At 43.9% G+C, this 16,881-nt stretch overlaps 8 protein-coding genes across 8 annotated transcripts; 3 read left to right on the top strand and 5 right to left on the bottom strand.

Moving 5' to 3' along the window:
• Positions 1 to 511: 511 nt before the first annotated feature.
• On the top strand, positions 512 to 3,067 carry DI09_3p80 (6-phosphofructokinase; the record flags this gene model as incomplete). The annotated part of the gene is made up of 1 exon (XM_013382287.1): positions 512 to 3,067. One exon carries the CDS (start codon positions 512 to 514, stop codon positions 3,065 to 3,067), a length of 2,556 nt encoding a protein of 851 aa, XP_013237741.1.
• A 2,326-nt stretch (positions 3,068 to 5,393) lies between these two features.
• DI09_3p70 (uncharacterized protein) lies at positions 5,394 to 6,398 on the bottom strand (the record flags this gene model as incomplete). Its single annotated transcript, XM_013382286.1, has 1 exon — positions 5,394 to 6,398. The coding sequence occupies one exon, from the start codon at positions 6,396 to 6,398 to the stop codon at positions 5,394 to 5,396; it is 1,005 nt and encodes a 334-aa protein (XP_013237740.1).
• Positions 6,399 to 6,409: 11 nt separating this feature from the next.
• DI09_3p60 (uncharacterized protein) lies at positions 6,410 to 6,907 on the bottom strand (the record flags this gene model as incomplete). Its single annotated transcript, XM_013382285.1, has 1 exon — positions 6,410 to 6,907. One exon carries the CDS (start codon positions 6,905 to 6,907, stop codon positions 6,410 to 6,412), a length of 498 nt encoding a protein of 165 aa, XP_013237739.1.
• Positions 6,908 to 7,621: 714 nt separating this feature from the next.
• On the bottom strand, positions 7,622 to 10,556 carry DI09_3p50 (epsilon subunit of translation initiation factor eIF2B; the record flags this gene model as incomplete). The annotated part of the gene is made up of 5 exons (XM_013382284.1): positions 7,622 to 7,930; positions 8,028 to 9,568; positions 9,725 to 10,014; positions 10,093 to 10,223; positions 10,479 to 10,556. 5 exons carry the CDS (start codon positions 10,554 to 10,556, stop codon positions 7,622 to 7,624), a joined length of 2,349 nt encoding a protein of 782 aa, XP_013237738.1.
• A 270-nt stretch (positions 10,557 to 10,826) lies between these two features.
• On the top strand, positions 10,827 to 11,849 carry DI09_3p40 (uncharacterized protein; the record flags this gene model as incomplete). The annotated part of the gene is made up of 1 exon (XM_013382283.1): positions 10,827 to 11,849. One exon carries the CDS (start codon positions 10,827 to 10,829, stop codon positions 11,847 to 11,849), a length of 1,023 nt encoding a protein of 340 aa, XP_013237737.1.
• Positions 11,850 to 12,089: 240 nt separating this feature from the next.
• On the top strand, positions 12,090 to 12,654 carry DI09_3p30 (uncharacterized protein; the record flags this gene model as incomplete). Its single annotated transcript, XM_013382282.1, has 2 exons — positions 12,090 to 12,340; positions 12,384 to 12,654. The coding sequence occupies 2 exons, from the start codon at positions 12,090 to 12,092 to the stop codon at positions 12,652 to 12,654; spliced, it is 522 nt and encodes a 173-aa protein (XP_013237736.1).
• A 128-nt stretch (positions 12,655 to 12,782) lies between these two features.
• Positions 12,783 to 13,352, bottom strand: DI09_3p20 (uncharacterized protein; the record flags this gene model as incomplete). The annotated part of the gene is made up of 1 exon (XM_013382281.1): positions 12,783 to 13,352. One exon carries the CDS (start codon positions 13,350 to 13,352, stop codon positions 12,783 to 12,785), a length of 570 nt encoding a protein of 189 aa, XP_013237735.1.
• Positions 13,353 to 13,923: 571 nt separating this feature from the next.
• DI09_3p10 (mitochondrial Lon protease) lies at positions 13,924 to 16,827 on the bottom strand (the record flags this gene model as incomplete). Its single annotated transcript, XM_013382280.1, has 1 exon — positions 13,924 to 16,827. A coding segment is annotated over one exon (2,904 nt), but the record flags the coding sequence as incomplete, so codon positions are not given.
• Positions 16,828 to 16,881: the final 54 nt, after the last annotated feature.

Genomic DNA, 16,881 nt, shown 5'->3' with positions numbered 1-16,881 from the left:
ATTGATTCGTGCTATTTTGATGTATTCAGCCTTTGTTGGTTGAGCATTCAATTCTCATATTTTACGCGACATGCTTTATTGTTAAAAAAATCTCGCAGTGGACCCTTTTCATTTCTAATGCTTTAGCATTTGTTTTCTTTTGATGGCGATTTTCCCAAATTCCTTAAATGAAGCCTCCTTTCACTATATGTTCAATTACCAAGGTCTAGCGGGTCAATGCGCAACGCCAACTAATATACACTGTTGTCCAAATAAAAACTTGGCCCTGAAGAAAGCCTGCATTTGGAAATGCATGCCTTACTGTTCTCGATTGTCTTTGCTTGAAATACAGGGAATTTATTGGTCAACCCAGCGTTCCCCCCAAGTGATGTACAACAGTTCAAATCGTTGAAATTAAATTTTAAATGGTACCAAGTTTTAATTCTCAACACTAATACACCGGGGAGGATTCCGATTGGTGCAAGCATTCCTATAAAATGAATTGACGTGCAACTTTTTATACACATACTTAATGGCAATCGATTCCGAGATTTACGAATATCATCGCGTAACCCCGTCGCCACCACCCCGTTCCTTCCAAGAAGACGATGAGGGGCTCGACCAGCCAAAGCAAAAGTTACGAATCGCTGTTTTGACCAGTGGAGGCGACTCGCAGGGCATGAATGCTGCCATTCGGTCCGTTGTCCGAATGTCCCTTTCTTCTGGCTGTGTCCCCTATGCTGTGCGTGAGGGCTATGAGGGACTGGTCCAAGGTGGCCCAATGATCATCGAGTTTAATTGGAACAGCGTCGCCCAAATCATGCCGTTGGGTGGCACCATCATTGGCTCTGCCCGCTCTGCAAGGTTTAGAAGCAGAGAAGGAAGATTGGCGGCTGTGCGAAATCTTCTACTTTTGCAGATCGATTCTCTTGTCGTCATCGGTGGAGACGGTTCTTTAACAGGCGCAGACTTACTTCGCCAAGAGTGGCCATCTCTGGTTCAAGAGTTGGAGGCAACAGGTGAGCTCCCAAAGGGTACTCTTGAGAGGCACCCAGCTGTCAATATTGCTGGGTTGATTGGATCCATCGACAAGGACATGCTCGGGACAGAGATGACCATTGGGGCAGACTCAGCACTGCATCGCATCACCGAGGCAATTGACGCGATCACTACTTCAGCATGCTCACATCAGCGAGCCTTCATCATCGAAGTGATGGGTCGCAATTGCGGGTGGCTTGCCCTGGCTGCAGCGCTGGCTTCTGGTGCAGATTGGCTCTTCATTCCAGAGCAGCCACAAAATTCAGAGAAATGGCCCGAGGCACTCTGCCAGGCGATCACGCGAAATCGAGCTCTTGGTAAACGTGAATCCATTGTGCTGTTGTCTGAAGGAGCTGTTGACGGAGATGGGCGACCAATTACAGCCGCAATGGTGCAAAAGACGCTTACGGAACGTCTAAAGCTAGATGTCCGGGCAACGGTCCTGGGTCATGTGCAGCGCGGAGGGATGCCCTCAGCATACGACCGTATCCTTGCGGCGCTTCAGGGTGTATATGCTGTCAGTTCACTTGTAAACGCAGCAAAGAAACGACACCCCAACGGTGCCGCAACCATCATTGGCATGCAGGGGGGCTCCATATGCACTTTGCCATTGCGCGAATGCGTTGCCTTAACACGTTCCATTGACGATGCTGCCAAACGCAACGTCCTAGGTGAAGTTTTCCGACTTCGAGATCGTGATTTTCATCAAGACTTTGAGATTTATGAAGCACTCTGCGCCAGCGCACAAGGAGCCTCCTTGCTTGCGCCAAATGCTCCCAGAATGGCTGTGGTACATGTGGGTCCACCATGTGGAGGCATGAACACAGCTACATTTGCCATGGTGCGCGCGGCAATAAATCGCGGGTTTCAGCCTTTGGCATTGCTTGGCGGCTGGGGATCGGTAGCTTTAGATGCCGAAACGGGACCTTGCAGATGTCAATCTGAAAATGGGAGCAAGCCTGAGAAGCTTTGCTGCGCCTGTGACCGCAAGCCGACAACGACCACGCTCTCCTGGATGGATGTCGATGGCTGGGTGGGTGAAGGTGGTTCACATTTAGGTACGGACCGCACACTGCCAAGCGGGCGCCTTGGTAACATTGCACGGCTTTTTGAACAAGAACGAGTGCAAGCGCTTCTCATCATCGGCGGCTATGAGGCCTATCTCTCTCTGCGTCAGCTGCAGGCTGCTGGGGCAGATCATAGCATTCTTGGACGTATCCAAATGGTGGTAGTCCCTGCAACCATTTCCAACAATGTGCCCGGGACAGATATAACGCTTGGCTCTGATACTGCGCTTAACATGATCGTCGCATCATGTGACGCCATTCGACAGTCTGCCTCGTCACAAAAACGCACCTTTGTGGTGGAAGTTCACGGGGGAAAATGCGGCTACCTTTCGTTGCTGGGCGGTCTTGCAGCTGCAGCAACATTTTCCTATTTGCCTGAAGAGGGAATCATGGTAGAAGACATCCTGCGAGAAGCTGCACATTTGCGGAGACGTTTTCAGGATGATCGACGACTGGGACGTCTAATCGTATTACCAGAGCATCTTTCACCAGCACTGACTGGAGAATCACTTGCAGCCCTGCTGGAAATGGAGAGTGAGGGCGAATTTGACGTACGTGTTTCAAAGTTAGGGCACCTACAACAGGGACGCGAGCCTTCTCCCTTTGATCGTCTTTTGGCGATGCGTTTTGCCTGGCTGGCTGTAGAACATCTCGCTTCGATGGCAATGGAAGCCCGAAGGGTATCGAATGATGCCAATCCCATGGAAATGGCACAAAAACAGGCTTTTGAAGCCAGCGACGCCTTGGGCACCCGTTGCTCATTGATCGGGCTCCATTGCGGCGCTGTTCGTCTTTCCTCCATTAGCGCACTAGGTGCCATTGCAGATGACCACAATAGACGCACAAAACATCCCTCCTGGATGAGATACCGTCCGATTGCCCAGCTTTTGGCAAAGTATACCGTCTCACAGGAAGCTCTTAAGGCTGCTCTTGACATTCCAGAAGGAGTCCTGTCCCTACCTGATAAACCCGATAAAGTTTGATTTTCCGGTCAACTTATAAATCTCACATGTAAGGCCCGTTTCCCGTCCAAAAATGGCTGCTCGAAATTAATTTGTTGGGTCGTAGTGCACTCTTGATTTATAAACCAGCGTCATCTCGGTTCATAGCTCTGTTACGCATGTCTCACTACTTGACAGGATATTTTTCAAATCTTAGGATCATTAATTATCTTCAAAGTCTCTCCAAGGAACAAGGCATTTTTGATCGCAAAAGGTAACGGCTTTTCTCAGCTAGGACTCCTATCGGCGTATAGAGCCTTCTTCCTGCCATTTATGCAGGGCATGATGATATTTCCGCGGGGGGGGGGTTATCCCGCTGTCTTTCTTTCACCCTTTTAAAGTCGGTATTTCCTCTTGTTGGCAGCAATTTGTGCTTTAATGTCTTTGGAAAATTCCCATATTATCGCGACCGTAATATCAAATCTTTAATTTATAGGGTTATGGTTAGGAATTGTGCCTTTTAGCCTAGAATAGATCCAAACCGATTTAAGAACTTCCTTCACCAATGTTGTGGGATCTCAAATCAGGAGCCGTATCCCATTAGTCTTAGAATTCGAGTTTTTGCCATCACCGCGAGGAGGGTGTTTCTAATCATTCTGGAAGAAAATCGCACTAAACCGCGGAATTTCTTTCATTTAGATTGGGAACTGCGATTGCCATAATCAGCGGTAATACAAAACAAAGGGTTCAAACAACCAAAAAAATTCGCTTTTAAAATGAATAAATATGCGATTTATAGAAGCAAGATAAGATAACGAGGGACAAATTCAGAATAGATCAAGAGAGCCGATACTTTGCTGATGCCTAATAAGTGCTATTTTCGAATGATAGCGCAAGGAAAACATATCTTAGTCCGAAACCAAAAAAGCGACAGTAGTGAGCGTTATAGGGTATCCGCAAGCCAAGATATTGAGACCATAAACCGGTAACACTGAAGCGACCCGAAATCCAACTTCACTAGCTACACAGATCCATTTTAGATCCAAGGTTCTACACAAGTCAATGGTAGCATCGATAAAGATACTGATAAGAATTGTGATTGTCAAGTCTAGATTGGCTATCGACATATAGCTGGAATATGTTGTCCTGTGATATAATATCGGTTATTTAATCTTAAATTGTTTTAGAATCAGAATACCAACAAAGACGACAACTTTGAACGATATTTAACTCTTCGCCGATAACGATATTAAAAGTATCCTTCCATCCGTTGAAATTGCACTTGGATCAGACAAATACTATTAATAAAAATCCTGACAGGGTCTCGGATGTCACCCTCGCCGAATGCACTCTCTAGATCCGGAAGCTGCTTAGGGTTCGGTTGGGTTTAGATACGCCAGGGGCACTTTTGTTTGAAGGGCAAAGAGCTAAGGGAATCAGCATTCCAAGTGTGGAAATCACACCACTGGCAACTGCCCAAATCATTTAGTAAGAATTTCTATGACATTGAAGAATTACACAAGCGGATATGAACATAGGGATCAGTATTGGGCATCATTCGCCAATGATAAGATGCGCTTCAGTATTTTTCTTTTTTGAAATGGAGTGAAGAAAAAGAGCCATCATCGTGTCATAAATCTTGCTTCTATGTGATTCTTTTATCGGTCAGCGACTTTAAAACAAATTCTTAACCAAGAAAGCCGGGAAATGCAGAGCTTAGCGGTATTGATGGGGCGATTCCTTTCCGGGGCATTTCAATATATTAGCATACGAAATCGATTCAATAGCACTGAGTGAGAATGCCAGATCTGACAGTTATTTGGGTGAACTGAAGGAATGCACTCAACCAACACTCGCGAGGATTGTACGATTCTAGCAACGCGTGTCAGCAGTGACCAGAACGACCTTAAACTAGGGCTCCCAAAGTAGGCGGAGCTTCTTATGCGATTATTTACCACTTAACGGGCTTAAACGCGTTGAATTTATTGTTTTATCGAGCTTTTCGGCTGCACTTTTTTTGGTGATATTGTTTAACTTCTTATTCTTCTGCAGAGTACATATCCTGTTGAGTTAATAGGGCCTTTGTTTCTTTCCCGAGCTTCTTTACCTTTTTGGAAAGATTCAATTAAAATATCAAATTTTTTTTGCATTTCTTTCACAGTTTCTTGCATTTCTTTCACAGTTTCTTTCAGTTCTTGCAGTTCTTTCAGTTCTTGTAGTTCTTGCAGTTCTTGCAGATCGATCAGATCTTTTAATTCTTTTTTATTATTTTCCAGTTCTTTTTGTAGATCTGGCAGTTTGTTTTCTAGATCTGGCAGTTTGGTTTCTAGATCTTGCAGTTTGGTTTTTAGATCTTGTATACGGTTTTTTAGCTCTTTTTTTTATCTTTTAACACGCAATTTTGAATATCTTCTTGAGCTTCTTGAAATATTTCATTTTTTCGTGGTGGTAATTCTGTTTGAGATATTTGAAATAGGTAATCTATCAGACTGTTTAGATTGCTGAATGAACCTTTTTGATTTTCTAGATCCATTTTAACTGATGAATGTTGTATATCTGATTTAGGTTCTTGAGAATCACTTTGCGGAGGTGATGAACCTTCTACAGTTGATAGAGAACCACCTTCCTCATCTTTTTTTTGGGCTTCTTGAGATAGTCGATCTTGTAGTTCCATTAATTCATTTCGAGCTTTTTTAGCTAACTCATTTTTTACAGCTACTACAGATTTTAGTGTTTCTAGAATTTCTGGCTTTTTAAGTATTTCATATGGCTGCTTTAGTTTATATATTGGATTTAGCTTATGTAGTTCATCTAGAAGATCTTTTAGAGCATTGCATGAAGATAGGTGGTTTTTTAGATCTTCTTTTTCTATTAGCATTTTTAGGGCGTTCAGATCTTTTTGAGAGCGTCGAGAATTTTGAATTAACATACGATTTTCATCTTTTAGATCTTCTAGATCATTTTGAGCGTGTTGAACTAGTAGATATTGTAGATCTAATATATGTTCTCGAGTCTGTAGATTTTTTTGAGCTAGTAGAGCGTCTTGTGGATCTAGAAGATCGCTTTTTTGATCTTTTAAAGCTTTTCTAGCTTCTTCAAACTGTTGTTGAGCTTTTTGAGATAGCTTACTTTGTAGTCCTCTTAATTCGTCCCGAGCTTCTTGAGCTAGCTTCTTTTTTTGAGACATCAGATCGTTTAGTTTTTCTAACTCTTTTGGATTTTTTAGAGATATTTCAGATATCTGAGATATCTGAAATAGTCGATCTAGCAGCTTCTTTAGAGGGCTACATGAAGACGGCAGATCTTTTAGATTTTTTTCGGCTAGTAGGTTGTTTATATTTTCTCGATCTTGTAGAGCCTTTTGCATTGGCATAGGTCTATAAACTAATCGAGTGAGCACTTTTTTTTATCTTGTTTAAGTAATAGCTGCTCTAAAACCAATATATTTTGTTGATACACCAGAATTTCTTCAATTGTTTTACTTTCTTCATCTCTTGTTTGAGCCTGTAGAGCTTCTTTTTTTTGTAAATTTGGTTGAAGTGGTGGATATTCTTGACCTGTTCGACTTTTTAAATCTGATAGTTTTTGCGAAGCTGATCCTGGTGTATCTAGTGGCTCAGCTGCTTCCATAGACACTTTCTTAGAGGCCCTTTTTTTTACTTGAAAGGCTTTACGAGCCCTCCTAAAACTACTTTGAACCCGCTTTAATATGCTGTCAACTCTTTCTTCGTTGCCCTTTGAATCAGTATCCCTGCTCTGCGCGCCTGTTGAATCATCTTGTTGATAATGGTCTATTTGCACTTCGTCTTGAAATTGCAGAGAGGGCAAAACGAGAATTGCGATCAACGCTGTCAGAAATAGTAGACGCTTTCGAACGTGCATCAATGTGGACAGCTTTTCGAAAAAGCTTTTAAAATTTTAGACCGTTTTGCACCGGAAATTTTACATCCAATCGGAATATTAAATTCAATAATTGCTAAAGTGGCCAATGAAACCCCGAAAATTTACTCATCAGATCGCCCTTATTTGGGATCAAATTCATTATGTACCAGAAAGCAAGGGATTTAGTTTGAAACTCAAAATTTTAGTCAAAATGGGGGTTCATAAAATTAGCCTCCTAGCCTCTTTATCCAGCTGCAGCGATTATCGTCTCGCTTTGCTGCTTGAAAAGAGGAGCCTCTGCTCCCATATAGTCCGAACCTGACATTAAATTAAGCGAAATTAAATTTCAATTAATCGGGTGCCTGTAATTTAGGAGCTCAGTTGGGTTAACTCATATAATCAAAGATCTCCTACTTTCGTTGCGGGAATGTATTTACAAAGAGCGATTGAGGTTTGAGGACAGGGCAGGGTAAGTGATATCCCGGCTCGTGCTCTTCGTTGCCTGTAAAATTTCTGGATGCAAGGCGCTTAAAAACCCCTTATGTGCAGGCAGCAGACAATATCGTGCTGCCACCCATCATGGGAATCGTTATAATTCGACAAAATTTAAAGAAACTAGCACAGATTCAAACCGCCTATCTTAATATATTAGGGAGACTACTTAACAAATTCCCGGCCTATTAAAAACATCTGATTGACACATGTATTTTAGGGTTAGGAATGATCGCTGTCATCTTCTTCTTCAAGCCATTCTATGAAGGAGGATAGCGAAAATAGGATTGACGAATACTCATGTGTCCTGAGGTCAGCGGAGAGCTCTGCCGAAGTGGCATTTTCCCACCATTTGAGGATATCATCCTCTTCCAAGATATCTAGCTGATACATATGCGATACGATCCAACGAAAATCGGCGATCCCTGTCTTGCATCCAACACATGTGTCCAAAAGTAGGGTTAGTATTTCACTCTGGGCACTTGACCCGTGGCAGATTTTGGAAAACAACGGTAACCAACACTCCAACACCTAGCAGTTACTTTGTACGGCTTACTTGTTGGATTTTGGAGGATCTCTCGCCACTCAAACTATGGCGAACAAGCACTGGGATCACTGCTTTTCTTACCTCAAGAAAATTTGCATTGAATGCAAATTTCAGGGCGTTAATTTCGACACAAGTGTTCTCCACAAAGGCCTGAAGATCTGCCGATGTTGGCGAAGAGCCCATTGGCGATGATGGGCTGCTATCCACTTCTGCAACATAGTCCAAAGCATGCTTTAGAGTCTCTACGATTTCTGTCGCAAATTGTGGATGACTTGAAGCAGAGGGAGTATGCACCACGGGTGGCATTTTTGATGTTTGGCTCATTGAAGCAGATGCAGTCTCGAGTCCAGAAAGGCCAGAAAGGCCAGAAAGCGATATGCTCTGTTTGTTCTTCAGAGATGTTAATGAATCTGGTGATTGTGTCGGATCAGGACTTGCATGGACGTCCTCGACCCACGGTGTCTTTTTAGTGGAAAAAAACATGGGCTCGTTCAGAGTGAGCCAATTGTCGTTGGTTTTGAAAAAAGCGGACTTGGATAATTCTATTTCTACATCCCTAAGGTCATTAATATTTTCTTTCATATCAGCGTCTTCATTGTCATCATCACTATCTGATTCCCCGCGTTCATGACTGTCTTCATTCTCCGATTCAGGTCGAGCAGGGAAAGGGCTTGCAAATTTTTTCTTTTTAAACGCAAATCGAAGACGATTGCCTAAAGCTACACTCCAGGGCACTAAAGAAGTAGGTGGCGTAAAATGGTGAGCCTCCTCCTCATCTGAAGATATAAACATAAAGACTGAAGGCTGGTTCGGCCGATGAGTATTTCTGTCTGTTTCCGTCTTTGATCCAATGGAAAGGAGCTTAGAGGATACCCATCTCAAGCAAGTTGGATCAAGATCAGTCTCCAAATATATTGGGCATAGACCTGTCCAGGTACCCAGAATGGTTCCTATTCTTGTCCGAACACCATCTGCAACGACGGTTCCAGGCGCAAGCAAAGAGCCCTGGATTGAGGCATTCGTGCCTATACGGCAACTTGCATCATCTGATGAGAAAAGGATCGAATTTTTTACAGAAGCGTTTGCGTCGAGGATCGTTCTAGCACCAATTACACAGTCAATTAGAACGACCCCGGAGCCGATTACCGAATTCGACCCAATCAGTACATGGCCTTCAAAACGCACCCCGGTTCCCATGGTGACTTTCTCCCCAACATACGCAATGCAAGTGCCATAGCGTCTTAATTTTACGCCCTGGCCATGACAGATTGTCTTGGTTGAAGAGCCTTTTGCGCCTTTTATGGTGGGAGATGTGGAAGTACCCATGGCTGGTGATATAACCTTATGCAGCAGAGAAGACATTGGAATATCTGGAACCAACGGATAGCACCATCTTTGCAGAATATCTCTGCTTGCAGCCATAAAAGCAAAGGTCGAATTGACCACGGAAAAATAGGATCCATTGATGCTACCAGAGCCAGCATTACCTTTAGGGCTAGCTTGCTCGCCAAGGATAGAAACTGAGAATTCATAGGAAAGAATATCACTGGCTGAGATTCCCTGGAAAAAGTCGACCTTTATATCTTGGTAGTCGAAATTTTCTGTGAACAGGGCCAGCACCTCTGGCGAGCACTAGATGAGCAAGAAAAATAAGAGCCTACAATATCCAAACAGCAGTCCACAAGATCAAACCGCACTTCAAGTGAAGAGGTTTTCTTTGGAATCAGTTCATTGAGAGAGAGTGGGATCCCTAACCGGCTTTAAGAAATTAAAAATACCCATTTTGGGATCTATCGAGTGCATTGAAACCAGTCTTTCGCCATCGATAACATAAATGGAGGCATCTCTTGCATTTCTTGCATGATGCGACGGAGGAAGCCGCCTCAATAGCGTGGTCATGATGGAGCTTGCCGATTTTCTCCGGCTGCGGTGCAGCTCCAACATCGGAAGAAGAGGTGAATTTGAAAGATAATCCAAGGCGCCGCTGCGCAAAAGCAAAAAATCGCCCGTAACAATTCCAGCTGCATCGATGTCTCTCAACTGGTCTCCAAGCGATGAACATGAGGTGCTTGTGTAAAATGGAGAAATCGGCGGATAAATCGAATTGTGCTGGACGAGCTCGCTAAAGTTGCCAAAACAAACTTACTTGATGGCTGCCAGAAGAGGAGATATTGAATCAACGGTCCCAGCCAAGATGATGCTGGAAATGCATCCGGACGAGGCAAGCCATTCAAGCGTGTATGATACCAGCGGGATGTTGGCAACCGGTAATAGACTCTGTCGGGATTAAAAAATAAAGCTCACTCGCTGGGTGCCAAATGTCAAAGGCTCAAAGGACCTATCCGTAGAGAGATCTATGAGAACAACAGCCTGAATTATATTGTCCTCGTCCTCTAAAAGTAAATCGGTGCCAAAATGTACGGTTATTATGCTGAGGCTTCAGTGTCATAAACTTAAAATTTGGGGTATTTTATTTTAAAAAATGTCGCAAAACTTGTTTTCGGATGCGACCAACAGTAAGCTTTGTCTTACATAAAGACCATACACACGTGAATTCAGCTCTTTCGAATGTCTATAACCCCATATATTCAAAGCATAAATTCTACCCATGGGGCTGAAATTTTCAACAGGCTGGTTGATGTAAATGGCGACAATAATACACTTGTTTTTGTGGTGTTCGGAATATCGCTTGTATCCCTGTTTCTTCCATCGATATTGGCCACCTCAGCTCTGATCATCAATTTTGTGTTTCCAGCATACCATTACTTTGTGTCCGATAAGCACAAATCAAATTTCTTAGACTATTTCAAGGTACTTTTTACCATTACAATTACCCAATATTTCCTAAAAACGGATGGCCTCATCCTAAAAATCTTCTTAATGCTTTACGAATTCAGGTTATGGTATCCATTTGGTCTACCGGCGCCAATTCACTGGAAATATATTTTTGACCGCCTTAACGACGGTGTTCGTATGCTATGGTCTGATGGCGGGAATACCTATATTAACTTGCCTCCTAACATGGTTATCGACACGACATTGCTTGATGGAAAAAAAAGGAGCTCTACTTTCAATGAACTTGATAATAATCGGGCTGTTACCCTTGAAGAAGTGTTTCCGATTGCCGAGATGTTTCATATTGAGAGTTATGGCGAAGCAGTCCTGTTTGTTTTGCAATTAAATGCGCGGCTAACGCTGTCTGTGGTTTTGTATTTTGGTCTCATACTTGGACTTCATAACAATGCTATTAATTCCGTCGTTTTTTATATCTATACGATCTTTCTTCCCGCTTATCTATGGTTGTATCCACAACGAAAGGTTACTTATCCCGATGAAAAAGCTATCCATCATTCTTATTTCAGCTTTGGCGAATCTCATGAACATAAATTGAGAGCCATTAAAGGGAAAGAAAAAAGTATCTATTGGAAATACTTTGCCTATATCAGGTTCTCTGCCCTTGTTATTCTGGATGGCTTATGTGGAATGTCTGGGTTCCTGCCAAGAGCAATACAGGCGATCTTGTTCTTTAACATTTATTTTACATCGCCAACAGAGGTATCAAAAGATATTTGGGACAACTATGTTAAGGGCTTTTTTTCCGTACTTTTTAATGGCCTAAATTTCCTTGCTAGCTTCATCGCTTTCGGTGACGAAGCTTCTCAAAACATTGGAAAATCCAAACCTAATGCATCTGAGAAATCTGAGAAATATGAGAAATATGAGAAATCTACCTCTACAATTGATGAACAAACATCTAACCCTAAAAAGCCAAGCAATCCTGAGGACCAGAAAAAGCTTGATAATAAGGCTAACCCTAAAGATACTATTAGCTCTGAACCCTCTAATGTTACAAATAGCTTTGAAAAAAACATAAATGAGAGCATCGATTCTCTCAATCGTTAGAATCAAAGCCCAAAAGATAAGAACGAGTCGATAAAATAAATTTTATTTATTTATTCTATGGTAAGCAAAAGATAACCATGGAGGGTGCTCAATATTTAGGCGGTCAATGTCTCATCGTCAGCGCCATAAAAGATATCTTACCATGAAAGATATCTTATTTGGCTAAGCTGGCCAAATCAGGTCAAGTCCTGGAGATTGAAAATGTTAAAATTTAAGCTAGCTGGTCGATTTAAATTTTGAATGCAAATTGCAGCGCTTCCCTATGAATTGCTTCTACAGGAAATAGTGCATCTCTCAGCAAAAGGACTAAAGGGCCATAGAAACATCATATCATCAAATGATCAAAATCCACAGACTCTAGAAATTAGTCAATGTAGTTCGGCAAACATAGAGGCTAGTCAACATACATCTGGAAAATCTTCTCCAGACAATAAGGAGGCATCAAAGCTGGAAGAAATCGGAAAAGAGATAGGGATGCGCTTTTCAGAAAGGTATGTCGGGTTTTCTAAGCTTATCTAGGTTTATGAGCGACAGGAATGGCGCTAGTTTTTCGGAAGAACTTGAGGCGATCAAGTGCATATGCAGGGACCTTTGGCCGATCATCAATGGGTACAAATTTCCCATCGAGAATTTGAAAACAAATCATCAGGGCACATATGTCCTCGGATGGAAGGCTGCAGATGCGACCCAGAGATATGTTCCCAATCCCATTATTGTTGGCATTGTTGTTGGGTTTCTTTCTTCCCTTGGAATCCATGTTTCTGCAACAGGATATCCCGGGTCGTTGCACCTGACCCGCATTTGAGTAGCCATTTATGAACCATGTTTTCTCAGTTTAAAACAGCCCCTGTTCCCAATAGGTCTTGCAATTGCTTGCCCTTTAGCAGGAATAAAGCTTGTGGATTTATTGATAATCTCAGATAATTTACGACGTTACACCATGCCTTCAGGTAACCGCTCAATAGAGTATTTGTACTTTGCCACATACATGATCGGAATTCCTGGCAGCTTTCTGATCCTGGATTTCAGTTCCTTGTCGTTTGTCGCAACGATAAAGCATGGGTGCGACGCTACGCGCGAAAGGATACAGTCATCTGCATATGTGCCCTTATGCATGCACGGAAGTCGCTCAAAAATATTCTCATCTCGAGCAAAGGTAAGTGCAATGCGATACTTTGGACCAAGCTTTTCAATCTCAGCCACTACGCAATCGGTGATGTACAAAAAGCAGCGGGAAAAGAGGCAGTCCATTACGCCGCGAACGATTTCAATTTTCATTTGAATCGATTTGTTGATAAAGTTTGTATCGACGATCACATGGTAGGGCGGTCCCAGCGCTTTGTTGTGTTCAAAGAAAAACGATGCGTTAGGTCTTGCAACATGACGCACCTCATTTCCTTGTTCATCTGATTTCAGCTTTGTTTGTGCCTTTGCCTTTTCTTCGTCCAGCTTTGCTGTCCTTTTGATTTTCTGTATTCGCTTGACCTTGGCGAATTTGGCCATAAAAAGCTTTCAATTTAATTAAAATTAAAAAGTTCATAATTAAACCCAACCGCAAAGTTTACTCTATCACATCCAATCAACACATGATTGGAGGTTTTCGTAAATTAAATATACCACGGCTCGGCATAAATCTGCCGCCACAGGCAAGATTCCCCATTTGTTCAGAAGCGACGTGGCTCAAGATTGTAGCAAGATAACTTGGCTAAAGGTAAAATCGAAGATAAATACGCGAATCGCCTGCTAACCACAGTTTTGACCATGCATGTTTGCAGGGAACCCAAATCTCAAAGGGGCTAGTAGACAAATTCCTTTTCTTTCAACTTTTAAACTTGACAACGTTGGCAATATTAAAGGGGGGATTTAAAAAAAGGATGCTTATTTCTTTTGCCAAAATAAACCGCTAACATTTGCTTTATATCCATTCCATGGATTGGTATTCCATTTTCAGCGATGGCTAATAATAGTCGTATAATTAAGCGGCGATTAAAATAGTTATTTATTTGTTTGTTTGGATACATATTTGGCCCATTGCGGTGGTGGCGGTGGTATACCATGTTGAATGGCTAAAAGTCTAAGCGGTGGGAGAGGAAGTTTTCGGAAAGGCAATGGGGAGCACCTCTTGTAGGGAAGAGACGGGAAACCCAACAAGGCCAACACTGGGACCAACGAGCGGCTCTGGCTTAGCACATTCCATCTCCTCCCATTCGGGGATATTTGCTCGTGGGAATGCTATCGCAGTCAACCCCTCCCGCCGTGCAGCAAGTGCTTTTTCTCGCAGACCACCAATCCGCAAGATACGACCAGAGAGTGTGAGTTCACCTGTAAAACCAAGCCCTGCGCGAACGGGGACATTTCGGGCCAGCGAGAGCAGAGCAACGGCCATGGCAACTCCGGCAGATGGTCCATCTTTCGGAGTCGCACCTTCAGGCACGTGTAGATGCAGTGTTCCATGCGAGCCTGTCTTGGCAGGTATAGCTTCAAGAGATGTTTGTGAATCTGCAGCTAGAGCCATGCGAACTACTGAATGTGCAATCGCCGCCGATTCGTCCATGACTTTCCCAAGGTGTCCTGTGGTTTTCAATGGTAGCGCCAACGAGGAGTGCACCAGGTCATTTTCTTTTTCAGATCCAGAGGTATTCTCGGTCTCATTGATACGAATCACTTCAATGTGGATAATAGCCCCACCATATGGTGTCCATGCAAGTCCAGCCACTACACCAGGTGGCAATGACTTGCTGCCGAAATCACTAAGCTCAGAAGAGAATGGTGCCAGACCAAGGAGCTGCGGCAATGCCTCGACACCAATACGAATGGGTGAGGAAATTGACACTGTATTTTCCGTTGTCATTTTTGTCATAACAGACCTCCCTTTGATGTATAGGGAGCTGAGGGCAGCATCAAATGCCGCACCCGGATGTTCAAGAATGGTTGCCGCAATACGCCGACATATGCGTTCGATGGATTGTCGTAATTGCCTCACCCCTGGCTCCCGGCACCAATTATCGATGAGCGTCCGCAATGTCGCCTCCGGAAATTCTATGACGCACTCGCTTGTTTTGGGACTCAAGCAAACTTCAACACTGGATTTTTTCTTGTTATCAGGGCTTAGCTGATCAGAGGCACCGGGCATGGTTTTGTCAACTTGGTCACTACAAGTAGCATTTTCGTCCACAGAAATAGGTGATTCCGAGCCAATAACATGAACATGGCCGAGCCCTGTAGAGGAAAGCGCCTGAGGAAGTAAATGCCGCTTGGCAATAGCAATCTTTTCCTCGGTAACATATGAAGACAATCTGATAATGCTCATCCGGTCCAACAATGGGGCAGAAATGCTATCTGTCTGATTTGCAGTGGCAACAAAAATTACTCCAGAAAGATCGACGGGAGTATCTAGGAAATAATCCACGAAATGCCGGCCGTCAAGAACCTCAAGAAGTGCAGCACCTGGGTCACCGCCAACGCGTCCACCCATTGTTGCCATACCAACTTTATCGATCTCGTCAAGTAGAATGACCGGAGCATGTGATTGCGTCTGTAGCAATGCTTGGATAAGCTTTCCAGGCATGGCACCGAGATATGTGCGTCGATGGCCCTTAATCTCAGCTACATCCGCAAGGCCACCTAATGAGAGACGATAGAAGGGCCTTCCGAGGGCGCGAGCCACGCTCGCCGCAATAGAAGTTTTTCCGATGCCTGGTGGACCCACTAGCAACAATACGGAGCGTGAGGAGTTGGTTCCGACAGCAGAGCTTTGGCCTTGCAAACGGATAGATGCAAGCATCTCGATGATGCGCTGCTTAACATCTGCCAGCCCCCAATGGTCTGTGTCAAGAATTGTACGGGCCTCCTCAAGGGATGGCGTATTTTTGGCAGGGCTGGAAAGCCATGGAAGCGCCGTAAGCCAGTCAAGATACGTACGAATAATGCCAAACTCGCCAGAACTCACTTCCACGCTTGCAAGACGCTCCATCTCCTCATCTATAAGTTGCAGCAGTGCAGGGATGCTAGGCGCTAACAGGGAAGAAAATGTAACAGGTGATGTTGGTTGTGAAAGGGGCTCCACTGGGGCTGATGGTGTGCTAAGTGGAGTTACTGTCGGAGATTCTGCAATTATTTTAGCTCGTAGAGGTGCAATACGGCTTTCAAAAAGAGAAATCGCACGCTCGCGGAGGGATTCTCCTGTTGGCCGGGAATTGCTGTTCGCATTGCCAAGTTCACGCTGAATAGCACGTAACTGCTCTTGTAAAAGCGCCTCACGATGGCGTGAAGAAAGCCGCTCTTCAACACTGCGCCGAATGTCAATCAGCAACTGTGTCGATTCAGACTCGCGCAACAATAACTCGAGAGCAATCCGTAACCGTTCTTCCATAGACTCTGAGGCCAGGATCCTCTGAAGTGATTGTGGTGGTCCGGAACAAAGTACAGCAATAAGGTCTGTCAAGGCTTCTGGCTCATCAACACTCGGCAGTGGCTGCGTGAATGAAGCAAGGTGTTCACGAATGAAAGCGTTCGATTTAGCGAGAGAACTAAGCAGCGTTATGCACTCTTGTGCCAGAGCTCTCTCGGATCCAGTTGCACCAATATGTAGTGGTTCCAATAACCGAACCCGCAGCGTCATAGAGGCCTGGGTGCGGGGTGACTGAGACACCTGAGAAGACGGTGATGATGACAATTCTGAATCAGCAGATGTATCGTTATTGGCAATAGTATCATTCAGGGCCTCAAAATCTGCCTTGATACGGTAGTGCGGATAAACGACAAGAGTCAGTGGAGCTCCTCCACCAGTCGGCAACGCACTAACGATAGTGCATAACGTACCGACTGGATAGAACGGTAGCGTGTCTGGAATTGGACCCGCTTGCTGATCTTTGGCTGACTCTGTGTCTTCATTCTTTATCGCGTCCTTGGAACTATTTAGAGTTGATTCTGTATCGCGGGCAAGAAACGCACCGATAAGAGGTGTACGACCCCGCTCCTTACGTACAAGTTTCTGCACAGCAGAAACCGCAGCTACATCAGTGATTGATAA

This window comes from Mitosporidium daphniae (genome assembly GCF_000760515.2).
Source record: "Mitosporidium daphniae strain UGP3 chromosome Unknown contig-3, whole genome shotgun sequence".
NCBI classification, from domain to species: Eukaryota; Fungi; Microsporidia; genus Mitosporidium; species Mitosporidium daphniae.
This window is presented reverse-complemented; position numbering and strand designations above follow the sequence as displayed.